We start from the raw sequence: 26,142 nt of genomic DNA, 5'->3' as shown, positions 1-26,142 counted from the left end.
TGTAGCTGCCTTGACTCATTAAAATCATTGCTAATAAATGTTTTAAAAAGCTGCTCTGTGGTCCGGAACCCAGCATAGCAGAGAGAGAACAGCAGAGTAAGCCCTTTTGATCTTCTGCTTTCTGATTGGCTGACTTCTACTCCCAATTTTATCTCAACGCAGCACATTTGTCTTTATAAAAGTAGCATCCTCTAAATTAAAGAACAGTGTCAGCTACTTGAAATGTGACCAATCATGATCTCACAGTCCCTGTTTCATTTTGGTACTAGGATTTTCTAACTATTCATAAGTAATCTGTGGTGTAGCTCATAATAAGTGGTGAAAATACATTTTGTAATCTAATTTGTAACCAACTCTCTGCTATTACATCATCATCTGTCATAAACAAACAAACATGCTGCTAGTATTTTGCAACATGACTGCCCTCGGCTGGTGAAAAGCAGAATTACAATTTTTAATTAATGGAAAAATCAAGAATATTGTAAAACTTGGACAAATTAAAAATTGTAATTCTGCTTTTGACCATCTGGGGGCAGTCACGTTGAAAAGAAAATGAAATATGCATGCTTCACTCCGTTATTAAAAAAAAGCAAACTCCCTCGACTTGCTCGGTTTGTCCCTCTGCGGTCGCCGTCCTGTATGGCCAGCCTTCAGTTTGAATCTTCGGGCGGTTTTTACCTGCGGCAGCGAAAGGAAACTTTTAGGTAATCCTACTTTTCTTTAAAATAAGTTACAGATATCTTATCAAAATAACGACATTTTTGATACATTATTTCAAATAACTTACCAAATGATTCGCAGTCACAGTTAAAGGATGCCAGCTGACGTTAATTTAAACAGTTTTTCACGTTAAGTTTGGTGCCTGCGCAGTTGCCTAATTTTATTTTATATTGTCGATAACCGGTATCTAAAAAACTACTCTAAAATAATCATCACTTATTTCGAAGCTAAGTCTTGTATTAATTACTCACTTTAAAGTAAAATTTTGAATTGAGTCTTGAAGTTTCTCCCTGAACGCTATTGTTAATAGCAGTTACGCCAGGCCCCGTTTAAAATATCTTTTTCTTTAAGTTTTATATAAGCGCAGACAAGGACAACCGTGTATGTGGTTAAAAACATAGTAGGCACCTCAGATTTTAGTTCGGGTTATACATACATGAAATACCACCTATTACTGCAGTACATTAAACTCAAATCCACATCGTTGTTGATGCCCGTACGTCCACTTCCACCTTGTTGTGAGTTTGTTTTGCCACTTTGCTTTCACGTGTTTACTGAAACTTTACAGAATGGCCACCCCTGCCACCAGCCCCGACCAGGGCGCATTTAAAACCCCTAAAATTGTCCGAGTGAGGAGCACCGGAAGCACCAGCGGAACCCCCATCACCATCCCTGCCTCTCCTTTCATGAAGAAGTTGGGTTGTGGGACTGGAGTCAACGTCTATCTCATGAACAGGTGTTACTGTGCTCTGTGAATTGATGGATCACAATGTATCTTCTATCAAATGTAACCACCCTTTTGAAATTAAATCTGAAATTATTTAGTCAAGCTTGGTACATAACTTTGTTTAGGAAATCCCTAGAGATAGCAAGGACTTTAACATCTGTGTGAAAACACAGAATCATTAAGCTGATTGTCATGTCTACCCCTCAAAGATCCAGGGAAGTACCTGAATCAGTCCGTTTACAGCAAAATTAACTTAAAGGCTAAACACAAAAAATTCTTCAAATAACCAGATTTCCTAATTTCCAAGTCATTGGAAGCTGATAGTGTTCAGCCTCCAATTTAAAAAAAAAAATAGCTTGGATGTCACTTTGGGTTTCAATGAACTATGTTCATCTATGAGTGTTTTTTTGTTTGTTCGTTTTTAGCCTGTTCTTGCTTTTCATTAACCTGCAAATAAAAAAACGGTTTAAAAAATGTTAGCTGAAGATTATGTGACAAGATCCCAACAGACTGTGTGAACAGTAGTTTTTTGTGCGACAGTGTGGCACACATTATGACGAGAGCTTGTTTAAAATATCTAACTCAAAATTTTAATATAGTTCACAGGTTTGGCATGAAGCATGTGAAGGACAATTAAATATGATTTTTTAAAAATTCAGATGCAACTTTCATCTCTCCTAGTAACTAAAAACTGCTGTGATTTCAGCTCATGTTCTGTCTGCTAATCGTCTGTGGGTGTTAGTAGGGATGCATGCAGGTGGGACATCTAGCCAATCTAGTTGGAGCTGTATATTGCAAACTTAACATGAATGAGCAGTGTGTTTTTAAAGGCTATATTATATTACCATTACCAGTATCGTGTCTCTTTCAGTATCTCATGACCAAGTAAACAAATACATCTACAAGATATTTTTATCGCAGTTGCAATTCCTGTCTGTGTACATAAACATAAAAAAACAAATGCGCTCTAACTGTGTGTTTTTGATGATTAATCGTAGAGTGGGCAACCTAAATGCATCACCCTGGGCTGTGAAGAAGATCAACAGTAAATGTGCAGCCAAACAGGTGGCTGTTTACCAGGAGCGCCTCAACGAGGAGGCAAAGGTCCTGAAAGGAATCAATCACCCAAACATCGTTGGTAAGAGCGGGCACTGTTGTGATGGCGATCTGTCTCAGTTAGCAGTGACACAAAAAAACTGAGAGAGATTCATTGTTCAGCTCCCTGAGGTCACATTATATGTCCTCTTACATGTGCATGTCAGTAACTTATATTTTCCATTGACACTGTAAATTTTTGACATTATTTCTAAGAAAAAGATAAGAAAATAACAAAAAACACTGAATCCCACAGTTCAACATCATTTGATTTTTTTTTATTTTATTTTTTTTATATTAATGTTTGTGTTGGTCGCTTGGTAAAAATCTTGTGCAAAATAGCTTTTTGGTTCTCTTATTTTCAGATCATGCCATCTGTGATACTGTTATATTTGCTCTTTTAAATCTTGTGCGTCTTTGTGCAAACATCAAGGTTTCCGTGCCTTCACCACTGCCAAAGATGGCTCCAAGTGTTTGGCCATGGAGTACGGAGGAGAGCAGTCCCTCAATGACCTGATAGAGAAGCGGAGGGAGGACGGCCTGAAAGCTTTTCCTGCCGCTATTATAGAGAAAGTGGCACTGCATGTGGCTCGTGGCCTGCAGGTAAATCGCTTAAATGGTCCTCCTTTCTACCTGGCATAAACACCTGTGTCATAACTGGAAATACATACATACTTACATATATAGTCACAGGTGGGATCAATTCCCACATCTGACCATGTGTAGTTATTACACATGATCTTTTACGACATACATCAGTGTCTCTTAACAACAATTTTTAAAAGGTACAAATTATTTTATATGTCTGCTTGAGCTGCATGTTTTTAGATATGGATATTTGGTGATTTAAAAATCCAATATTGGCTGATATTTTTTTCTGTCGGAAACACTGCAAACAAACAGTTTTCGCTAACATCTGTGATGTTGAGTTATTTGTGAGCCCTTGCTAAGCAAATATGTCAATGCAGTTTCAAAGTTTTATTTGTTGTTGTTTGTGGCATAACAAACATGTTGCCAGCAGAGCAGGTGCAGACTGCCCTCTGGTGGATAAACTATGCAACATCAACGTTCATAACATGGCTAAAGAGTCTTTCTCCCATGTGTCAAATAATCTGTCTGCCAATATATCAACTGACAATATCTTTCAGGCTGTAATATATTTATTACTTGGGTGAAAACAAATTAAATACATATTTAAAAATACCAACCACTTAATAGATAAAAAGTGATGTTTTTATCTGAAACGTATTGGTCACCTTTATATTCTTCCAGGATGTGGCTGATGCTAAATAATATCCCTGGTTAAAAGTAAAACATTTGTGAGGCAATGGTAAATTTTCATAATATTTACTGTTTAATAATCCTCCAGCTCACTTAATTCAAAGGTTTCTTCCATTCCTAAATATTTGTCTGTTTAACATCAGCCATGAGCTTCAGGAATACTTTGTCTTTGCAGTATCTACACAATGAGAAGAAGCTGCTGCACGGGGACATGAAATCATGTAACGTGGTCATCAAGGGTGACTTTGAAACAGTGAAAATCTGCGATGTTGGCGTGTCTCTGCAGCTGGATGAAAACATGAAAGGTAAATTCTGTTTTCGGTCACGAGACATAACTCTCTGGGTTTTTCCATCATATTAAAGATTTTTGACCAGTTTATATATGAGAGTTTAGGATTTGAAATGTGAATCTACTGAAACAAGGGCTCAGCAGCAGCATTATAGTGCAGTAAGGGCGACACAGCATAAGGAAAATGTAAGCACAAACGTAGCCTCGTATATTTTATAAAATAGTGTGCTTTGTCCATTAATCATACATTTTGTATGATTAATGGACTTGAGTTTTTATTTATGTATATTTTGGGCATGTATCTGTTACAGACTTCATGTTTTATGTTGTAGTTTACAGCTGTCCCTCAGTATTTTCATCTTCTTCACTGTTTAGCAATGCCTCCAAGAGAACATCATTCTAGATTATACTGTTTAATGGTTGAAGGATTTATGAGTTGATTCTTTTTTTATTATTATTATTGGAATTGTCCTTTTCATATCAATTGGCGCATCCTGTTTGCCTGGAAGCATTATTTATGGTGTATTTTTCAGCTTTGCAGAAGTAGGTATGTTACCAATAAGCTGACAAGCTCATAGTAACAACCACACAGCTCAAGCACATGTGCTGATTTATTTTCTGTTGTTTCTGTTGAGCTTTGGATGGAAAGCTGTAGTTATAATTACTTTATTATATTTTTTAGGGTTTTATTAAATTAGCTGGAATTAAACAGACTTAATCCTGCCAGCTCTGGTCTAATGTCACCTCAAATCAATGAGTCAGGTCAAATAATCTGGGGGGAAAATAATAATCACAATAACAAACTTCCTTTATTCTTCTTTGTCTTTGACCTCAGTGGAAAATGTCATGAATTTGGGGAAGGATGTAAAGGAGAATTGTGTTTCTGCTTAATAATCTGTTGGCTGATGATGTTGGCATTAAAATAAATCATCACAGAGAACAACACCAAAGGCCTTCCTACTTTAGCCCATATCTTAGGTGCCTTTTTCACAATGGTCATGAAAACAGATGTCTGACCTGGTGAAAATTGTCATAAGCAGCATGTAATAAAAGGAATATGGCTTCGAGGTCACAAAAGTGAAATAATTAGATTTTATTCAGAAATGTTCAGCCAGCTCTTACGTTTCTCTCCTTGCTGAACACATGAACCATGTTCATTTTTTCCCCTTACTAAAGCAACTCAGTGAGCTCCTTTTATGACTGCCATGCAGGTCATTTCATTCATAAAGCAGCAAAACTGAGTACTCACCCACAGCGCATCGTTAAATGGTGCAGTTAACTGAAGTGATACAGAGCGTATGCAGGCACACAAATGGGATTAATCATGGATTAAAGCACAGAATTGGCAGACACATTTGTGTGGTAACCACTGTTTACAGCAGTTGATTTACTTTGTTTTTCTGCCCGGACAGAAACATAAATTATCCTCATACATCATGTCATCAGTCTGCGGGGGTCTCCAACAATTTGGGTTCAATTTGAACTAATTAGAAACTTCTGGAGCCTCAAAGATGTGCTTTGTTTTTAAAAGTAATGTAATTTTGGGTGACGCCATTGCGGCAACCTGGGCAAATTAAATTTGTTTGATTTGCAGTTAAATTGTTTCTCAGTCCAAAAGGAGTTTCATGAAAAACAACTCTGTGTCTTCAGTGTCTGACCCAAAAGCGGAGTACATCGGCACAGAGCCGTGGAAGCCCAAGGAATGTTTGGAGGAAGGAGGAGAGATCACAGACAAGGCAGACATCTACGCCTACGGTCTCACTCTGTGGGAGATGATGACGCTGGCCATGCCTCATCTGGAGATGCTGGAGGATGATGAGGGTGAAGGTGAGATGTCACTTTGATTTACTCAGACATGACAAAATGTTAGCTTTTCTTTCATGTGTCTTCATGACACTTTCACAGTTTTTCAGTTTGCACAAAAAGTCCCATGAGCTTAGACCACGCCTCCATCTTTTTATCAGACACATTTTAGGCATTCTTGGTGCCTGTAGTTCAGATCCAGCTATCTTTTGAAATCATTAAAAACAATTATTTGGATTCCAGTGCCTCTTAAGCTCACTTGGTTCTAAGTTAGCAGTAGAAAGTAGCAAAATATTATCCTCCTCAGTGTAAACTAGAGCTTTAGCTGGGTACTAAGAGGATATGTTTACATTTCATTCATTACTTTCTGTGCAGCTACAGTTGTTTGGCCAACACAAAATCCTAATCCACATCAACTGACACTGATGTTTCCAGTTCTCCTTTTAATTCTACAAACAGTTACTATAATAAGAATGTATCTTCTTTCATTTTTAAATAGTCATTCTTAATGTTCATTCCCTGCAAATGTGTAATTGTTCAGTTTGATTGTGCCCACATAGTTACATCTTGACTGTACTTTCTGATAGTAGTTTAAAAGGTGAGACTCTGACAAGGAAGCATTTTGCTCCATCAGATTATCATTCCTGAAGTGTGTGTAGAAGAAGCGTAACTCCATACAGTGAAGACTAAAAGAAAAACCTAATTGTGGAACAGTATACTGACTGTGTTTATACGCTTTAGTTTTAGAGGACTCTATAGAGCTGAGTTTTGATGAGGACGCCTACTATGAGCGGCTGGGGACGCGGCCGGCACTGGACACCGAGGCTCTGGGCAGCTCGTACCGGAGAATGGTGGAGCTCTTCTACCTCTGCACAGAGGAGGACCCCAAGAAAAGACCAACAGCCGCCCAGATCGTCCAGGCTTTAGAGAGCAACGCCTCCCTGGACAAAACGCCCTCCGAGGTAATCGTTATCGACTGAGTTATTCTGCTCGCTGTGTCAGAGGTGCAGGTTAGAAATGTTTAATGAAACTTCATAAATGTTGGGCTAATAGATTTTTTTTTTTTTTTTTTTTTGAGATTAATGATTATAGAACAGATGGACATAACGAGTCCCCTGATACATATCTATTTTTTTCTCCACGGGTTAATAAACAAACTAACACTGAGCATAAACATAGTTAATGGTCAAAGTGGATTTAAATATGAATATACTACAGACTCACTTGCTCAAATGCCTTTCCAGTTTGTGCTGACCTCTTTATATCGCTATTTGTCTGTTATCGTTCCTATTGTGTTACAGTCCTCTTTTATATTGTAAATGTTTTTACTTTCATCCACTGTTTATATGTATTTGTCATTGTAATCTCATTCAACTTGTAACCTGTAAAGTGTTCGTTTATATTGGGTTTTTTTTTAAATATCAATAAATTGGACAATGATCCCAGACCACTTTCCCCCATTCACCCACTTTCTCAAGCTAGAAATATTTTGTTATGTATCAGTGGCAAAAGCCTATTAGTAAAACACAGCAGGACTTAAATAATTCTCTTGTTAAACTTTAAAAACCTGATCAGCTTCTTATGACTGAAATTATTTGAGACTAAGCTGAAACTTACAGCTTTTAGCTACATCATCTTTGCCAGCAGGTAAAGTTCACCTTCCTTTTACAGTACTCGCTGTACAAGCAACTTAAGGGACATTTAAGAAGAGATGCTTTCGACTGCTGCTTCCAACAGACAAATATAGATGTTAAAATATCTAAAAAAAAAAAAAACAATCTCAAAGGACTTGATCGTTTATTGTTATGAATACATGGTGCATTTATAAATTGTGCCAGTACTTGCAGTTCTGCTCTTACACTGATGTAGCTCTCATGACCTGAAAGCCTGAAGAGAAGACAGCACTGATTCAACAATAAATTCAACAGCAATCACAGGTTAGTTCCACAAATGACTCGCAAATAGGAAATTTATACTTGGGTCCATCGTAATTGCAATTCACCAGTTTTTGAAACAGAACACGTGGCAGCAAACTCTTGAACTAACTAAATGGATGTGAGGGAACGTTCAAAGGACAAATGTTTCTATTCCTCCAGAAAAAGAGAGGGGAAAAAAAAAAACCAGAAAGCCACAGCATTTTATTCATTCCTGTAGCCTGACACAAACATAAAACAGCAGGGAATGACCACAGATTAACTAAATAATACCATTAACAAGCATGAATGCTGGCAATGGCATCGGGTGCATTCATGCTGATTTGATAAGTCCAAATCAGCTGTAAGAAGTTACTCTTTTTCTGAGTTTTGGGGGAATAAAAATAATGTTTTACAGAAAAGCGATTGCTGGTTAGATTGACTTCGCATCAAAAGCTGCTGAACTATTTTACTTGAGTTTGTGTTTGGGTTGCTTTGTCTTCATTTCCAGTCCCCAGTTTCAAATGTAAAGAAAACCCTGTCAAGTTTCAGCATCATATGGTTTGGAAAAACCATACAATGACAGACAAATGCTACTACAGTTATTTACCAAAAACAGTATTAAAATTGAAATTTTTTTTTTTTTCCTAAAAGCAAAAGGTTATTTTATATGCAGCCTGCAGTGCTCCTTTACAGTTCAAGCTGCACTGGTACTGCTGCACTCTATTTCCTCTATTGCAGAAGAACTGTTGGTATGCACACTTTGAGACATTTTGACAAAAAGACCAAGGCTCAAAAAACAAACTTAACATGTTTATTAGATGCATTTACAAAGCCTCAAAACAACAATAGGATCCACCTTTAAACAGGTTGGTTTCTATAAACATCTCCAGAAAATGTCGAGCCCGGAGCACAAAGACATTCTGCTCAGATGAGCATGTAGCCAAGAGGCTTCTATTTTTCTGTCATTAATTTGAACATGAAGACGCAAATGACTTCAAACTGAGAAACGTCTTCAGTCAGGATTCAAGCTCCTTATAAAGAAAAAAAAAATAGACATGAAAGCACTGCCATTAAACAAAAACATTCAACAGTGAAGAAGGCAGTCCTGAATATAAATACTGATTCATGAGCTTTTAAAACCATATTCGGGAACACAACAGGGAGTTCAGCATTCTGATTCGACCTCCAAACTCCTCAAACCACAGTCTGAGCAACTGTGTGATAAAACAAGCCTGATCAACAAAGGCTTAACCCACAGGACCAAAAGGATCAATGTCAGCATCGTGGCTGGTTTTAATGCTGTGGCTGATCACTGTATACAACCAAAATTTAAATGGAGACAAAACTCAGCCTGGCCTAATCAGCATGAAAAAAACTGAACATTTATTGCTTTGCATATGAAGAGACAATTTTAAACCAACTGCCATTTCAGAGGAACAGCGACAAATTTTGAATTCCTTCCAAACTCATGCAACAAAGTTGTAAACAAGGAAGGTTGGTGTGTTGCAGTACTTGGTGGCAAACAGTTTGCCGTCAGGTGTCGGATCAGAGAAGGCGATTTCTTCCTTGGTTAGGGGACTGCCGTACATGAACGTACTCCTAAGACAAAAAGGGAAAAGAAACTGTGAGGCCATGCAAAAGCCTTTTTAGATCCGGTCAAACACTTTATGTGAGCCTGTTTCCAGTTTTACCACCTGCTGTTGACCATAGTGTTTATCATTCAAATATTATTTAGAGGGTCCACAAGTTCATGTGTGTGAGGAGTTTACTCAGTAACCAGCTGACTGAGACATCATACATTGCAAAAAAAAAAAGTTAAAAAACACTTTGAAAACATATTAGATCTCAATGGGTGGAAAAACAATTGTGCTGACACCTATACTGACATGGAATGGATAATGTGTTAGGAAAGAAAAAGATGCCATATTGATTAACCTACAGAGGGCTGAATTCAAAGACACCCTAAAAATCAAAGTAAAAAAATGCTTTGGTAGTCCAAAGTTCTTGCTTATACTGGGGTCACACTGACAGTCATCACAGCCGTGTTAATATAAACAACTTTTATATGGCTACAATGAAAACAAAATTATCCAATTCTATGAGGAAACAAGTAAGGAGACCGCAAGATTCATGTTGTGTTCATCATCCTACCTCACTGTGTCCAGCATGCGGGTGGCAATGCCCCGTCGCCTGGCCAGGCTGAAGACCCAGATCCGACTGATTCCACACAGAGCTTGTTCTGGGACAGTGGAGCAACACCAGGCTCTGTGTCTCTCCATGAAGTCGTCCTTTGTCATGTCCTTGTGTCGATCTGGCTGTTCAAGAACTCTGTAAGCCTAAAGAGAATCTATGCATAAGTTACGGCACCTATAAGACCCATGTGGCATCAACTGAAACTTCAAAACGAAACCACTGTTTTGAAGACCAAGATAATAATTAAAGGCTAATCTCCAAAGCAAATCTGATGTTTAAAAGCTTTACATGTTAGCTGCAGCGTTACTATGTTTCAACAAACAGATTTCCTGAACAAACATTTATATTTTCAGATATACTAGAGACACTAACACAGCCGTACCTGTCGTATGGGCTCAGCGACGAGGCATCCTACCACCAGTCGCTCTGTGTTGATGAACAGGTAGGTTTTAGCCTGAGTTGGTCTGCTCAGAGCCACCTGCTGGAACCCCAGCTCATTGTCCGCTACACGCCGCACATCCTCAGCCTGAAAGCAAACACACAAAAATGATTAAAAATTAAATGCAACACTTTTAAGTAAACACTAACTTGTGTACGAGGCTGTCTGTCTATACTTCTGTCTGTTTAAAAGTGAAAGCACTTCACAACAAATAAGCATGGAGAAAAATCAGAAATAAGCAGAAGCGCTTCAGTGTGCTGGCTCAAACCTTTTTGATGGCGTACTTGGGATCATCTGGCATGACCAGGAGGATTTTTCCATCCCAGAACTCAGCCACCACCCGTTCCTTCTTCCAGCCCTGGAAACACAACAGAGGAAAGGAGCTGCAGTTACAAGCCAACAATCACAACAACAACCTCATCCCACGAAGCAAAATCCTGCCAGCAGCTTTAACAGCTTCCCTGATGCCCACCCCCCCACATGGACTATACTTGGGTGGGCTGCTCAGGTACACTAAAGTCCACCCAACTATGTTTGGCAGCTAATGCTGCATAATTTTTTCATTATGTTTTTGAAGCATTAGTCACACTTCAATACTTCATAAACTCATGTCTTCTGTCCAGAGAGACTGAATGGTAAATGGCCTGTATTTGTATAGCGCTTTACTTAGTCCCTAAGGACCCCAAAGCGCTTTACACTACATTCAGTCATTCACCCATTCACACACTGGTGGTGGCAAGCTACATTGTAGCCACAGCTGTCCTGGGGCGTACTGACAGAGGCGAGGCTGCCGGACACTGGCACCACTGGGCCCTCTGACCACCACCAGTAGGCAACGGGTGAAGTGTCTTGCCCAAGGATGTTTACCACAAATTTGATGGAGTCGAGGAAGCGCTGGTGGAACTGGGTGTGCTGGAAATTGTCCTCTGGGTTGTCTGCGCTGTACACCATCCCGCATGAGCTGCAGGTCGTTGCACCAAACTGTTTCTGACCAGCATCCTGATGTGAGAGTTAAAAAAAAATAAAAAATACAAAAATTCATTCAGTAAAGAAACAAAAGCAATGTAATCAAATAAAATGTATTGCAAAAAACCCCAAAACAAAGCAAAAGCTTGTGATTTTTGTGGGTTGAATATTTGAACAAGCTTTCAATCAAAGATATCTGCATCAGGCTGGGTGAGTATGGGGTGAGGATCAGAATAGAAAATAATAAATAAATATATCAAAGCATACATGCAAACAGGTAAATTTAACTTACAATGATGAGCTGGTCATCATCCTGCTTCTCTTTCTTCCTGCGAATGCTTCGCTCTTTAGCGGCTGAAGCTGGAGTCTGTAGCGACGCTGTCGGACCAGAAGGGGTGCTGCAAGACACAGGAGGTCGCAAAGCTGCGCTCTTTGACCTGCAGATGTTTAAAAAGAATGCTTCAGGGTTGTTTCAGTTACTGAAATTCAGTAATTGTTCTTCTAAAAACTAAACATACTGCACATATTGTACAGAAATGCCATCTTTAAGTGTTGAACTCTAAACAAACCATCTCACCTTTTAGAGGCAGAACCAAATATGGGATAGACTGCTGCGGGCTCTGGAGGAAAAAAAAAAACTTCAACATTAACAAATGGAAGGAGGACTGAGTAAAACTGAACATCTCCAGGATTCATTTATGCCACTCTATGTCTGAGTTGAGGGATCTAATAAAGTATTTGCTCACCTTTGGGAGAGCTGGAGTTAGTGCTGGTGGGGCTTATGTAACTCAGCTCAAAGGCTGGCTCAGAGCCACCCTCTGTTGTAGGAGTATCCTGAAAACATCAATTCAAGTTAACAGAGTCATTAAAAAATTAAAGTGATCATGACTCAGCTACAAAAAAACAACAACAACAACAACAACAACAACATTTTGCCACGGTGAAGGTGCAGGATCATCTCTGGGGCGGAAATAATATCTACTCTGGGATAAGTACCTCTGAGCCACCCTGGGAAATTCCTAGTTGGTTAAACTCAGAAGACAAACCTGACAACCCAGCAGAAACCACATAAACAGTAGCAGAACAAATGGAAAAAGAGCTAAAACATCAAAGGCAGAAATGTAACCATCACAAGCGGGGTTTTTTGGCCTTATTACCCCATCGATTAAGTCCTGACAGATTTTGCATCAGATAGAGAATGAGCGAGGAAGGGATCAGTGTTTGCATATACAAAGGGGGAATCCGAGAAAATTTCTGATTGTTTTATAATTACATTATAAAAACGGTCAGAAACAGATGCCATTCATAACTGAAGAGGAGTTTCATCCTCTTTATTTCGGTAAAGGCATGTTACAGTTTCAGCGTCTGCTGGAGTCTTGACATTTTGAGTGACACTACACAGCAACACACCAGCCCTCAGGCAAGCCTCGTAGAAGTATAATAGGAGTGACTACTCGTTCGTGGTGTGTGCAAGCAGGTATAATACTCTCACAGCACTTTTAATGCTCAGTAGTAGTAGAAAAACAATCAAAGTATCATTTACATTATAAACAACAGCCATTTGGACACCCGTGTACCTGACTGATGGAGGAGGAGGCTGTGGAGCTGTGTTGTGTTGGAGATCTCAACAACATAACCATGACCTCATGAGTAATCCCGTGTTTGTCCAGCGTCATTTTAGAGGAGCTGAGGAAGGAAGACGATTAACAGTTTATCATTGAACATCAGTCTTGGGGCATTGATAAAGTGCAAATATTAGAGATCTGTGTTGGAAATTCAGATTGTTAAATATGCCATGAATGCAAAAATAATTAATACATAAATAGTAAGGAAAGTTTCATTTCTAAAACGAAAAATGAAGTCGATGGCAGGTTTAATACATCAGTACCTTGATGGCTGTGGAGTTGCAGGCTCTTCATTAACGGAGTCCATCCAGTCTGTTGGATCAAACTGCATTTTCTGTTTTGTGCTTGGTTTGTTCTCATACGCCCTCAGCGGCTTGACGGCAGTCTGCAGGAAACAACCAGGATTAAATATTACCATTAACATGACAATATTTGCCATGGAGGGGAAAAACATAATCATTCATTTATTTAACATATCAAATGGCAGACACCATTGCATGAAAAACCTTTAAAATCATCATCATTATCTTATTATCAGATGTAAAAAATAAACATATATTATTTATTGTTTATTCAGGCTTCCAGTTGTCTTTGCTGACGCAGAGGAGCTAAATGTCTGAGGGACTTGAAAACTTCAACCTTAGTTATAAAGGCAGTTACAGTGGTCCCTCGTTTATGCGGGAGTTACGTTCCAAAAATAACCCGCGAACTCACTACACACTTTATACACTTTTCTCAGACAGGCATGAACAGTGAGGCCGCGAAAGGTGAACTGTGTTATTGCGAGGGACCACTGTATACAAGTTTTTCCTGTGCCCTGAACTAAACAGTAATTATTCAGGTTGAAATGTTTCCCCACAGAATGTGTCCTAAATGCCTTCTGTTAATTGTAAGAAAAATATTACAGCCAAGATTAAGATCTAACCTGTTGATCTTTTGAGTGTCTGCTAAATTTAACGCTGACCCATCCTTACAGTTTTCCACTTTACAGCAAGACACTGTGATTAATGCATATCTGGCATCCTGACAAATATAAAAGCACTCCCCAGACCTGCACAATTCAGGAATGGACAGATATAGCAAATGATAGTTACCCCTTCTTATCTTTGAAGTCTAACAAACTCTTCATTACTGTCTGCACACTTTGTTTCCTAAAATGTATAAACTTTCGATATTTTGTAAAAATACAGCCAATACAATTTCAATTTGTATTTTCCTTGTAAACAAACTGCTGGTGGTTGTTTATTCACATTCCTCTCATTCCTTTAGTTAATTTAGTTTCTGTTTTTCTAATCATTTTTAACAAATTCACAAGCAATACATTTCAGGTATATTTAAAGTAATCACTGTCCAAAAATAGTATCTCATTGGATCAGTAAATGGACCCATTTCCCATCTCACTCCAACATCTACAAGACTTCTGTTTCATTTTACTGTACACCAAACTAGACTGTAAGTATCTCTCTGAAACCTCAACGTTCTCCAGGACATCAAGCGACATTTTATTAATTGTAATTGTGCGCAAGAGCCTGAAGAAAGTTACTTTTTTCTTTAAGAGTGAGCTGGAAGGTAAAAATTACTCCAGTGTAGCTTGTATCTGGAATATAGAAACCTTTTCACGATTTTAAGAAAAGTGAATCTCAAGAGATGAGATATTCCAGTAATACTTAAATGTACACAAACCTTTTCAGGTTCTTTCTGCTGTTGGTTTTCCGCCAGAGCACCCTGCGGCTGCTTTGATTCTTTGCCCTTTGTCTGCGGTAGGACAGCTGCAGACGGCCTGGTTGAAGACTTTGGCGCAGTTTTCTTGTACATGGATATAGGTTTCTTCCCTGTACCGAAGAAAGCAGCTCCAACAAATATCTTCGGCTTAGGCTTCAGGTTGCTGAATGTGATGGTGATTGCTTTCTTGGACTCTGTGGGTTTGCTGCTGGCAGGTGCAACGGTAGGAGGATGAGCCGGTTTAGCTGCGACACTGCTGAATTAAACAGTGAGAATTAGAACAATCTTAAAAGACCAACTAAAACAACAGCTGTTTGAAGAAGGCTTCAGAAGTATCAACAGCTATGACAAACCTGCTGCTGGGTTTGGGTTGGGACAGCTTGATCCTCTTTATAGACGTTGAGTAGCTTTTGGTACTCATCTTCCCCCCTTTACTAGATCCTGCTACTTTTCTTGGCTTACTGCCTCCCTTAATGTTCTTTTTTGTCTTCTTTTCTGGCTTTTGGGTCATAGTAGGAGAGGGTGGAGCAGCTGGACAAGGCAGAGAGTCCTTCAGTGCTTTCCTCTCAAGTGGAGTGAGATAGACTGGATTCTTTTTGCCATAGAAGGAGCTCGTGACCAAGGAAGGTTTGAATGGAGATTTTCGAGGTGATCTAGCGGGAGAGCCTTTAAAAATAAATAAATAAAAAATAAAATATCAAATAAATAGATAATAGATAAATAAATCCAAATTATTATAAATGTACGAGGAAAAAACCATTGTTGTTTGCATTAAGTTTTGAACAAATAAGAATTACAAAAGCATTTCTATTGCAACAAAACATGTTTAGTCCATCCCACCTGCTGGTCTGCGATGAGATTTCTGTGGCGAGGTGTCCAGACGGCCAGCTGGCTTCTTCCTGGAAGGAGACTGCTGGGGCTTTCTTGGAGATCTCCTCTTCACAGGTGACATCTCCCGCCTCACCCCCTTCTTGGCTGGGTGACTGATGTTTGAGAAACAAAACAGATGAGACAAGCGACGGGTGAATTGGCCAATAACTTGTAACTGGCAAGTTTGAGCCCATAAACTCGTCAGGAAAGTGTTTACTGAGATTACAGAGCAGATGATACTACTGCCTGAAAACAGGAAGGTTTTAGGTTTGAACCTTTTGGTGAAATCAGGTTTTTCTGCATGTAGTTTTCATATTCTCCAGTTTCCTCCCACAATCCAAAGATATGCATGTTCGGCTAACTGGTCATTCTAAACTGGCCGTAAATGCAGGACTATGTGAGGTTGTTATGAATCACCGTTAGCCCTATGGCAACCTGTTGCAAGGTTACCCCCACTTTTCACTCAAGCCTGAGTTGTAAAAGCAGTTTTGCCCCATTAGTGTCAATTTCATTATAGTAGGAACCCAATTCTAAATTTGTCATAGTATTAAACACGAGCTTCCATAATCTCTCGACTGTAGCACAACTAAGACTATTCTCTTACATCTGAGTGTATAAGTCCAACACAGAGTACGTTTCAAGAGTAAATCAGCAAGCCAAACAGCATATACACAGCTTACCTATCAGAGTCCAGGGAGGACTGCTTTCTCTTTCTGGTTATGGTGGGCATCATCTTCATACACCTGCACAAAGGTAATGAAATAAAATGAAAAAAAAAAAAAGGTTAAGAATTTCAGCTTTGAAAAAAAGACCATCGATCTGAAAAGTCACTCCTAATACAAAGAAAATAAAAGGATTTTTTAAAAATTCATAATCAACCTGGATGTAAAAGAAAATAAAGAGATGCTTTAATCTACATTAATTACTCAAAAATTAAGATGAATCAAAAGTAACACTGCATCTTATTTCAAAAAGAACCAAACCAACCAAACGAGATCTACTGCCTAGTAGAACACCAGCTGCAAATCAGCTGTACCATATTATTCATGCAGACATCTTTTGCAAATCGTAGCATATCTGGGTCACAAATCCGCCGTTGAAAGCAATACTCACTGCAAAAGGGTCACTGACAGAAATGCAGCTTCAAGATATATTTCATGTCCATGGCGTTAAATCAGGAGATTTTCTGCAAGGGTCTGGTGTGACTGTGGCAGGTAAACAACAGCCCACGACCTATGAGTTTAATGATCGATTAGGATGCTGATTATGAATCTCGATATGAGACAGAGCCTAAAGGTACCCTGACTGTCATTTCGTCAGTGAGGAAAAACGAATAATCTCGAGGGCAGCTTTAGCTCGACGGTACATGTTAGCTAACGACGCGGTCATTTAAGGGCACCAAGCGGAGGCGAAGAGATAATTGGCGGGACTATTGGCTTATGCAAAGGCAGCACGGTCTCCATTACAAAACAACGGGCATTTTTCATATCGATCAGGAGTTGTGCACACTTCAACTGGATACGTGCATTTGTTTGTGATTTAAAAGGTGAATAAATTAAGCATTAAACATAAGCTAGTTCTGACTGGCGGGTAAACCTTTATTACAGTCACGTTACTTAAAACTAATGTACCCCAACTATGAGATAAAACACACAAAAATACAACTCTATAGGTCGCTTCGTGTTCCTTACCAAGTATGTTTCTGTTGAGCTACATAAACCAATAAATGTTTGTATATCTGTATATATATATATTTGCGTAGCTGGCGGGTCTCCTACCTCTTCGGCTCGCGCGCGTTTCTTCTCTGTGTTTTGAACAGCGCGCGCCAGTGTCGGGAAAAAACCCTACACCGTAACAGGAAACGGAAACAGCTACCATACGGGAAACGTAGTAAAAGCAGAGAGAAACTTCTAGTTCTAGCCTTCAAAATAAAACATCTTCATGTAAAAAAAAGCCACTCATAAAATTATGAGATAAAATTCAATTTACTAATGGAAAAAAAATTGATGAGGATTATATAAAAATATAAATTAACTTAAAACGAATCAGCATTTACTAATTTTATCTATCGATGTAGACCTTCGGCTTTTGTTTTGAAGGTAAATTTCGCTGTTTCCTTTGCGCTACACGCTACTTTCCCTCAGTTAGGTAACAGCTTCCCAGGTCATTCTGTACACGCGAACGGCAGCAGGTCTTACTGCAGATGAAATTTGTCTTTCTTCACAGTCAGCGGTTTAGTGTCCAAAGTTAAAACACACACTGTTCATCTTTTTAGTGGCAATTTTTAATCCACGTAAAATGGTGTTTTATTTCACGAGCGCCGGTAAGTTGAGCTGCCATTAGCTGTTAGCCTGGTTAGCTTCGCACTCCTTACAGCTGTTTTGTGTCTTTCACGAGTTTCGTGCCAGGTGATTTTGCAGTTTCACTCAGTAACGGCCCACTTCCTGTCTAATTTTCAGTGGTGAACCCTTCCTTCACGATCTACATGGGAAAAGACAAATATGAAAGTAAGAGAGCTGTCCTTTGGTCGCGCACTCACGCCCTTCTCTACCTTCCTCCGATGTGTGCTATATCTGTTCATTCCTGTGTTACTTTGTTGCTTAAACACCGGTAATAAATCTCTTATTGAATCTCATCACCTTTTAACTCGAGGCTGTTTCATGCCTACAGATGAAGATCTTATCAAGTATGGATGGCCCGAAGATATCTGGTGAGATTCTTTATCTGAACTCTGAAATAACCTGAATTTTCTGCAGCTGGAATTTGTAAAGAAACTGAGATGAGCAATAAAAGTACGTGGTTCCTAAACTCAGAGATAAATGTGTCTTAACACTAAGACACATTTATGATTAGGGAATTAACTTTAAGCACCATTTGTAAGAATGTATTGAACGGTCGAGTTTATAGCAGTAGAAACATTAAAGTGCAGTCCGTTAATGTAGGCATGACAAATTCATGTTAGTTTACCTTTGTAATTTAGGGTTGAAATTAGAATAAAATGTTTTCCATGCCAAATATTCACATCCCAGAAAGTTGACTCTGGTGAAGTGGATGCAGCAATTTCAGTCAGTTCAGAGATGGTCCTTTTCACATAAATAGCAGATGAACAAGAATGAGATTTCCATACTGTTGACCCGTAGGATGCTGGTGAAAACAGTACTTCTGCCAAAAACAGAGAAAGAGAGGAGGAAGGCCTGATTGGCGGTAGGGAGAGAGAATGTAGGAGTTTGGAGAGTAGAGGCCTTAAATTGAGGGACTAGACCGCGAGTGCGAGAGCTTGATGGTTTGGACATGTTCAGCAGGGGAAAGTGGAAATACTGAAATGCCAGAAGAGAGGAAGACCACACAGAAGGTTTATGGAGGCAGAGCATGCGATAGAGGCAGATGATCCGCTGTGATGACCCCTGAAGTGAGAGCCAAACGATGAAGGGTTGAATTAAATTTAAAAAAATGCACCAAGAATTATTTGCAATTATTCAGCATTTAAACAAGTGCTTTGGATTTTCTGTATTACTAATGTCTCTCTCTTTAAAACCGATTCGTTGTTAAAAATAGATGACTTTCATTTTTGTTGATTCATATTTTTATTTCCATTTAACTATAATTATAGATTCTTTTTAGAATTATTTGTTCCTTGCCTTTGATATTAATAACTTTTTTCTTCTGTGTATAATTTGTTACAGTTTTTCTTGTTAAAATTATACTTTATGGCATCCTGTCATTTAAACGTTCTCATTTTTCCCACATCCAGGTTTCACGTGGACAAACTGTCCTCAGCTCACGTATATCTGAGAATGCCAAAGGTAAGCATCAGCTCGCCCAACGAGAATGACCCTGAAAGACAGACTTTTAAATAAAAGTTCACGCTCCTGAGTTTTTTCTCGGAACTGGCAATTTATCAAGAATCTAATTCTTAGAATAACTGTTACTAAATATAACAGTCTGTTCTCTGCTTTTGGTTGTGTCAGCGACACTCCACATAAAATTTCTATGGAAAATATTTGACAGTGATGTAACTATTATGTGATTAATTTCTAGGGTCAAACCATTGATGATATCCCACCAGAGGTGCTGATAGACTGCGCACAACTGGTGAAAAACAACAGCATCCAAGGTAAAGAGGAAATACTTTCACCCTTAAGCCTGCAGGCTGGCCTGAGAGATCCTCTTGTACAAGTTTCTGTCTGCTGTTATTTTTACTGAGAGGAATTTTGTATGCAGATGTGGTTAAACTTGACGTGTTACATGTTTTCAGGCTGTAAGATGAACAACATCAATGTGGTTTACACACCGTGGGCCAACCTGAAGAAAACAGGAGACATGGATGTTGGACAGATCGGCTTTTATCGACAGAAAGAGGTCAGCAGACCTGACTTCATGTACGCTGGTGGATTATTATGCAACAATCAGCGTAATACTCTAACATTACATAGTATTTTTAGTCAATTTTATGTGTTCGCTAAACTGGCTTTGTGTTCACAGGTAAAGATCGTGGCAGTGGAGAAGAAGATCAACGAGATAATAAACCGTCTGGAGAAAACAAAAGTGGAACGGTTCCCTGATCTGGCAGCAGAGAAGGAATCGAGAGATCGGGAGGAGAGGAACGAGAAGAAAGCTCAGCTGCAGGAGCAGAAGAGGAGAGAGAAGGAGGAGCAGAAAAGGAAAAAAGAGCAAGAGGAGCTCAGGTAGAACAGTGTTTTAGAAATGTTTAATTATGGCTGCATGATTATAGCCAAAACGATCGTATTGATAAGTACGATGACATTTCAGTCTGCAGCACTTATATTTCACAGGAGCCTCACAGCAGTTGATATAATGCACACCACTTTAAACCTACTGATTGGTTTTTGTGAAACTAAATTTCATCTGACAGCTCTATATGTACTAATTTGTGTCCATTTACACAATATTAGTATTTTCTCCTTAAGAGTCGAAACTATACTAACCAAGCCATAGCAGGAGGTTCCTAAAGCACACACTTATTTACTCTTAACCTTATCTGTAACAGCAAAAACCCGACCACATGTACATTTTAGATATAAATACTTATAAAATAAAAATATGTCTCAAATAAAGTTTGGCCGCTATGTGTGACACTCTTGCGTTTTGGTCACTGCAGGAACTACTCGTCACTGATGAGGACTGAAAACATGAAGACTAATGAGGTGAACACCAAGAAGGATTCTGTTATTTTGTTCATTTACCATGATGTCATATATATATATATATATATATATTAGGGGTGCAACGATACACAAAATTCACGGTTCGGTTCGATACTTTGGTGTCACGGTTCGATATTTTTTCGATACAAAAAAATGTTCATGCTTTTTTAATTTGTCATTTATTAAAATTATAAATATATATTTTAACTCAAAAGTACAGTTTTTAAATTTAATGTTGCTGAAATGACAAAGTAATAAAAAAATAAATATCTCATGGAGAAATCCCTCATCTTTGGAAAAGAGAGTTTATTACAGAGAAATGGCTCTTTCCAAAATAAAAGCTATACTATAGCATCTTCTGGGGTATACTCTCAGCAGCATATTAAACATATCAGGTCCCCATAAGGAGAATCATGTGCTAACGGCTGTCTAAATGACGCGGGTAAAGTCTGTAGCATGCGTGCTTGTTGTTTTTGTCTGCTTCCACTTGTCTTTGCACTAGGATGATGTCGGAGTAAATGTGCAGTCATATTCATTGTGTTCCCACTAGTGCTGTCAGCGTTAATCTGAAATGACGTTAACGCCACAACACGGCAAATCTCCGTTAACGAGCTACCGCGGATCGCCCCGTGCGTGGGGCTGGACGGCGTCAACACGTTAACGAGCAAACTGCGCTAACGCAGTAGTTCCCACCCATGTAATTGAGCATTGCGTGGCACATCCGACATACTGTTTTACTTTTGTCCATGACGCGCTTACCTTCAGGGTCATACTTCACATGAAGACCAAAATAGTTCCAAAGGCCAGATCTGAATGAGGGTGTGGGAGGTTCAATTTGCTATGTTGCAACGAGTTTAGCTTCTGTCTTGCTAGCTTGCACTGCGCTCAGTGGATCTGCGCTCGACAGTGCAGCCTAGGCGGAGTAGTCGAACGCAGATCCACAGCATCGTCACAAGAAAAGTTGATAAAATAAATTAAAAATTTTATATTGTTCGATACACATGCATACCGAACCGAAAGCACTGTATCGAACGGTTCAATATCGATACGAGTATCGTTGCACCCCTAATATATGTATGTGTGTATATATATATATATATATATATATATATATATATATATATACACATACATATTGATGTTTAAGGTGATTTCTTTTAGCGAAGCAGTAGCAGTTGATGATGAACAGTCTGTAACTTGTGCTTTACTGCCTGTACTCTGCAGGACGGCAACGATTCAGATGACTTCATGTGAGAGGAGAAAACGAGGCAGCATAAGACAGACAGCCTGCTGTCCGGCTGCTTTAGCTTCCTGTAACAGACACTGAAAAGATTAAAAAAAACTCAGACAAACCTTTTTGGCTTTGGGACACTCGGAGCAGAAAGTGAGACAGCGAGGGATTGAGGCGCCAGGACTCGTGGTTCAGAAACTGCTTTCAGACCAAACCGAGCTGATTGACCTCCTTATCGCAGAGAGGACACGGTGGACGAGGAAGCACGGGGCACCAGGATTGATGAGGGTCATTTTAAGGGGGGAGACATGCTCAGATAGCAGAACATTATCTGATGGAATTTTCACTGCCTGATGATGTTCATGCTCATGATGATAAAACTGTCTGTGTCTGTGCGTTTGTTTCATGTTGTTGCTCCCAGTGACAATATTTTTATTTCCCCGCATGACAGATTTTATTGAATGCAGATCAGTGTATGAATTAAAAATCACGTTTATTATGAAATCTTCTCGTGTATTCAAAATAGGACCAGTCATTTCATTTAGTTTGAGCTCTGATGAAAATACTAAGAAAAAACAATATTAAATTTATACAGTCTTCATTTACAAAAGTATATCATATTTTTTCTTATTTGCCATCATGACTCCTGATGTTTACAGACCAGTGTAAATATCTTTTAAAGTTAAAATTGAGTTTTTGCACAACAATAGCCAGTAAATCATAACAACATGCTGCTTATTGTAATATAGAGTTATTACCTTCGGAGGCTATGAACCCACAGCCTTTAACACTCAGCCTTAATAAACACAAACACTGATCTCAGGCAAGCTGGATGTCTCATTAAAGGTCACATTTTATTCTACACTGGGAATCTTTTCAAGGTGCTTTCAATAGTCATTACGCATTGTGATAAAGTACATAAAGAGGTGTGTTTATTGTGCAGACTTATAAAATTCTCTGTTGCTGTGACGGAGAGCTTATGGTCATTTGGAAGATGATCCCTCTGTGAGCAACACTCCCCCACTTTTATAACAGCTGTTTAGGACATATCACTATTTTTAATTTTACAACGTGGTTTATGAGCTTTATTGGGCATTAAAAAGGTTCCTTATCACCCCAAAACACTGCGCAAACTAAAATGAAGTAATGTATTAAAAGTAATATAAGTAATAACTAACCTGTTCATATATCAGTATAGACTTAAACTGTGCTGTGGCAGCAAGAAGCTCATAACAACCTGGTAATTAATAAATAACAAAAACACCTCTTTATCCACTGTTTTGTGAAGTTGTTTTTGTTTTGTTGTGGATATTTCTCACGGGAAGTTACGAAGATTCTCTGCACAGAGGGGTTTTTTTATACGACAGGTTTGGATTTCTCACGCTGCAGAAATCTTTTTTTAGTTTTAGTCTGCTTTTAGTTTATGGTTAAATAAATTTGGAGGATGCGGGCATCGATCCCGCTACCTCTCGCATGCTAAGCGAGCGCTCTACCATTTGAGCTAATCCCCCACTGATGTGTGCGGTTGATCACAGGAATGCTACGGTCGCTGAGCGCAACAAGGAGGAACTATCCCCGTATAATTTCCAGAAGCAAAGCCCACGTGTGTCCGTTCTCAGCTCTGCGCATCTGCAGCTCTACAACACCACAGCATGTGTGATCAGTTAAAGGTCACTAAAGCAGACTTGTCTTAGAGTACTGCACCTCTAGTTATTACGTTAAGCATGTAAACAGGGTGATCCAAGGTCTCACAGTGGTTTGATCCGAAACCTCTGCTGATAATGACACATGCCTTTTTTCAGTAAATGGTAAAAGTTACTACACTCATTTGCTGTGGTTAATGCTGTGGGATATGATTTATTTTTGGTCCTGCCTCAATACACAGTCCGAAAATATCTGTTCAATTAACCAAATTAATTTTACTTTCATCTCTGCTGGCGATTCACTTCAAAGTCCGACCTTTCTTACACATTTTAAGACTATTGCTCACTGTCTGATGACGTCACTCCGGGTTGTTTCTTGTGGGGGATTAGCTCAAATGGTAGAGCGCTCGCTTAGCATGCGAGAGGTAGCGGGATCGATGCCCGCATCCTCCAAAGGCTATCCTTTTAGGCATCGTCACAAAACATATATGTTTGCACAGTGAAATCCCCCTCATCACCTACCCAAACAGACAGACGTTGTGTTTTTTTACCCCACAAAAATACTGTACATGTTCAAGCATACAATGGTAGCCCAACATCACACAACTCTCAAATGACATTAAACAGTGGCTTTCAACTGAGCCGACAATCATAATCAAGCAGTTCATTTTAACCCTCTGGGTTTGTTCAGAATCACTACCCTTTCAGCTTGTTCGTGGCCAAAAGTGTCCACCAACAGATTAGGTCTGTAATTTTTATTATTTTTATGATTTTTGCCATTTTTTCTGCATAAAGCTTTTAACTAACTTCAGTTCTTTTCATAAATATAAAATAGTTATTAATTTTGACATTTTTGACCCTTTAAAAACCAGTTTGATTGTCCACTGCACTAGATGGAAGACAACCTCAAATCTCACAATTATATATATTTGCAGTGCTTCTGGAATTTCTTTTATTATTAATAGTAGAGTCCGGGACATGTAATTGATTCACATCAACATTGATTATAATGCATTGTTATTTTTGCGAAGGGAGAGCAAAAACATAAAAACTCCCTCTCAGCTTGTTCGTGGCCAAAAATGACCCATGCCCTTTTTTCAGTAAATGGTAAAAGTTACTACACCCCTCCCTCTTGTCATTTGCTGTGGTTTATGCTGTGGGATATGATTTATTTTTGGTGCTGCGTCTCCAAGAAGAGAATACACAGTCCGAAAATATCTGTTCAATAAACCAAATTAATTTTACTTTCATCTCTCAAATACTCTTTCTTACACATTACACATTTTAAGACTATTTATCAATGTGTGGTGACGTCACTCGGAGTAGTTTCGGGTGGGGGATTAGCTCAAATGGTAGAGCGCTCGCTTAGCATGCGAGAGGTAGCGGGATCGATGCCCGCATCCTCCAAAGAACATTGTTTTAGGCATCATAAGTTTGCACGGTGAGATCCCTCTCATCACTTACCCGGACAGTTCAGTTTAACCCTCTGGGTTTGTTCAGAATCACTACCCTTTCAGCTTGTTCGTGGCCAAAAGTGTCCACCAACAGATTAGGTCTGTAATTTTTATTATTTTTTTTATATTTTTATTATTTTTAAACCCATTGTTTACGTTTACAAAATGCTATAAAATTAATATATCTTTAAAAAAAATTCCACTTTCATTGACTTGATTTTAATTCAAATTCAGAATTTTAACCCTTAAAATACCAGATAGATCACATAATCCTAGGAACTCATAAATGGAAAAAATCATAAAATCGTATTTGTATTTGCTGATGATTCACTTTCACAGTCCAACCTTTCTCACACATTTTAAAACTATTCATCGGCGTCTGATGACATCACTCACTGCCTGGGCAATCATAATCGAGCAGTTCAATTTAATTTATAGATTCAAGCGGCTCGTGATATTATTGGCCACCAGATGCCACCAAAGACGATTGTGTTAAAAAGCTTTGAGTAACGAACCCTTTTCTATACAAGCTTCAGTGTTTCAGAAAACTTAATTTGGCCAACACTAGTAACCAACTACCTCATACACATAAAATTTAGAATGTATTCAAAGTAAATAAAGTTTATTTATTTATTATACAGACTTTAAAGATGAACATTTTCTGTTGATAAAAAACTCAAATGGTAGAGCACCTGCTTCACATGCACAGGCAGTTAAAAAGAAAAAAAGGTGGCAGGCAGTAAATCTAGTAAAGGGTAAGTCTTTCTTTAACAGTGACTATTTCACTCCTCCATTGTTTTAGGGTGATAAATGAAAAAATATAGAGTACATCCTTTAGCTCTGTATAAGCACAGTGCTGAGTCTAGACACATGGGGGGCATTGCATGTGGACCTTGAACTGGGATTGCTGCTCCTTCCAGTATAACTTTACTTAACCAGGAGTAGCTGAACACTGGGCTTTAAGGAATTTGTTTACTGTGGAAAGGAAAGCTTTTTGTGTTGA

The 26,142-nt window shown here is 38.8% G+C and overlaps 3 protein-coding genes and 3 non-coding genes across 9 annotated transcripts; 4 read left to right on the top strand and 2 right to left on the bottom strand.

Moving 5' to 3' along the window:
* The first annotated feature begins 643 nt into the window (after nt 1-643).
* On the top strand, nt 644-6,984 carry pbk (PDZ binding kinase). Its single transcript, XM_063495817.1, has 7 exons — nt 644-704; nt 1,289-1,456; nt 2,446-2,585; nt 2,976-3,145; nt 3,999-4,128; nt 5,763-5,939; nt 6,657-6,984. Exons 2-7 carry the CDS (start codon nt 1,290-1,292, stop codon nt 6,893-6,895), a joined length of 1,023 nt encoding a protein of 340 aa, XP_063351887.1. The 5' UTR covers nt 644-704; nt 1,289; the 3' UTR covers nt 6,896-6,984.
* Nucleotides 6,985-8,650: 1,666 nt separating this feature from the next.
* Nucleotides 8,651-17,483, bottom strand: esco2 (establishment of sister chromatid cohesion N-acetyltransferase 2). 4 transcript variants are annotated; one of them, XM_063495387.1, is made up of 15 exons: nt 17,425-17,483; nt 16,327-16,389; nt 15,617-15,759; nt 15,130-15,442; nt 14,738-15,032; nt 13,318-13,439; nt 13,007-13,115; nt 12,176-12,263; nt 12,007-12,049; nt 11,722-11,866; nt 11,331-11,462; nt 10,732-10,821; nt 10,407-10,550; nt 9,983-10,167; nt 8,651-9,430 (listed from the first exon to the last, which is right to left on the bottom strand). In XM_063495387.1, exons 2-15 carry the CDS (start codon nt 16,383-16,385, stop codon nt 9,298-9,300), a joined length of 2,001 nt encoding a protein of 666 aa, XP_063351457.1. In that variant the 5' UTR covers nt 16,386-16,389; nt 17,425-17,483; the 3' UTR covers nt 8,651-9,297. The 4 variants fall into 4 exon arrangements, with proteins under 4 accessions (XP_063351457.1, XP_063351460.1, XP_063351459.1 ...); XM_063495390.1 differs by having other exon boundaries at nt 14,738-15,029; XM_063495389.1 differs by lacking the exon at nt 17,425-17,483 and adding an exon at nt 17,338-17,390.
* Nucleotides 17,484-17,791: 308 nt separating this feature from the next.
* Nucleotides 17,792-23,278, top strand: ccdc25 (coiled-coil domain containing 25). The gene is made up of 9 exons (XM_063495375.1): nt 17,792-17,969; nt 18,106-18,153; nt 18,317-18,356; nt 19,398-19,449; nt 19,685-19,760; nt 19,902-20,005; nt 20,129-20,331; nt 20,766-20,811; nt 22,036-23,278. The coding sequence occupies exons 1-9, from the start codon at nt 17,945-17,947 to the stop codon at nt 22,063-22,065; spliced, it is 624 nt and encodes a 207-aa protein (XP_063351445.1). The 5' UTR covers nt 17,792-17,944; the 3' UTR covers nt 22,066-23,278.
* Nucleotides 23,279-23,480: 202 nt separating this feature from the next.
* Nucleotides 23,481-23,553, bottom strand: trnaa-agc (transfer RNA alanine (anticodon AGC)). The gene has a single exon. It is a non-coding gene; the product is annotated as a tRNA-Ala (tRNA).
* A 512-nt stretch (nt 23,554-24,065) lies between these two features.
* On the top strand, nt 24,066-24,138 carry trnaa-agc (transfer RNA alanine (anticodon AGC)). Its single transcript has one exon. It is a non-coding gene; the product is annotated as a tRNA-Ala (tRNA).
* Nucleotides 24,139-25,019: 881 nt separating this feature from the next.
* On the top strand, nt 25,020-25,092 carry trnaa-agc (transfer RNA alanine (anticodon AGC)). Its single transcript has one exon. It is a non-coding gene; the product is annotated as a tRNA-Ala (tRNA).
* Nucleotides 25,093-26,142: the final 1,050 nt, after the last annotated feature.

The sequence above is a fragment of the Pelmatolapia mariae genome, linkage group LG15 (genome assembly GCF_036321145.2).
Source record: "Pelmatolapia mariae isolate MD_Pm_ZW linkage group LG15, Pm_UMD_F_2, whole genome shotgun sequence".
In the NCBI taxonomy this organism is placed as follows: domain Eukaryota; kingdom Metazoa; phylum Chordata; class Actinopteri; order Cichliformes; family Cichlidae; genus Pelmatolapia; species Pelmatolapia mariae.
This window is presented reverse-complemented; position numbering and strand designations above follow the sequence as displayed.

Excerpts from the sequence above, each read along its gene's own strand:
- pbk (XM_063495817.1), top strand. The coding sequence starts at position 1,290 with ATGGCCACCCCTGCCACCAGCCCCGACCAGGGCGCATTTAAAACCCCT. Across the intron at positions 2,586-2,975 it reads CAATCACCCAAACATCGTTG|GTTTCCGTGCCTTCACCACT; the intron begins GTAAGAGCGGGC and ends GCAAACATCAAG. Across the intron at positions 3,146-3,998 it reads ATGTGGCTCGTGGCCTGCAG|TATCTACACAATGAGAAGAA; the intron begins GTAAATCGCTTA and ends TTGTCTTTGCAG.
- esco2 (XM_063495387.1), bottom strand. The coding sequence starts at position 16,385 with ATGAAGATGATGCCCACCATAACCAGAAAGAGAAAGCAGTCCTCCCTG. Across the intron at positions 10,168-10,406 it reads TCGCTGAGCCCATACGACAG|GCTTACAGAGTTCTTGAACA; the intron begins GTACGGCTGTGT and ends GATTCTCTTTAG. Across the intron at positions 9,431-9,982 it reads CGCATGCTGGACACAGTGAG|GAGTACGTTCATGTACGGCA; the intron begins GTAGGATGATGA and ends TTTTTGTCTTAG.
- ccdc25 (XM_063495375.1), top strand. The coding sequence starts at position 17,945 with ATGGTGTTTTATTTCACGAGCGCCG. Across the intron at positions 19,761-19,901 it reads GAAAAACAACAGCATCCAAG|GCTGTAAGATGAACAACATC; the intron begins GTAAAGAGGAAA and ends ACATGTTTTCAG. Across the intron at positions 20,332-20,765 it reads AAAGAGCAAGAGGAGCTCAG|GAACTACTCGTCACTGATGA; the intron begins GTAGAACAGTGT and ends TGGTCACTGCAG.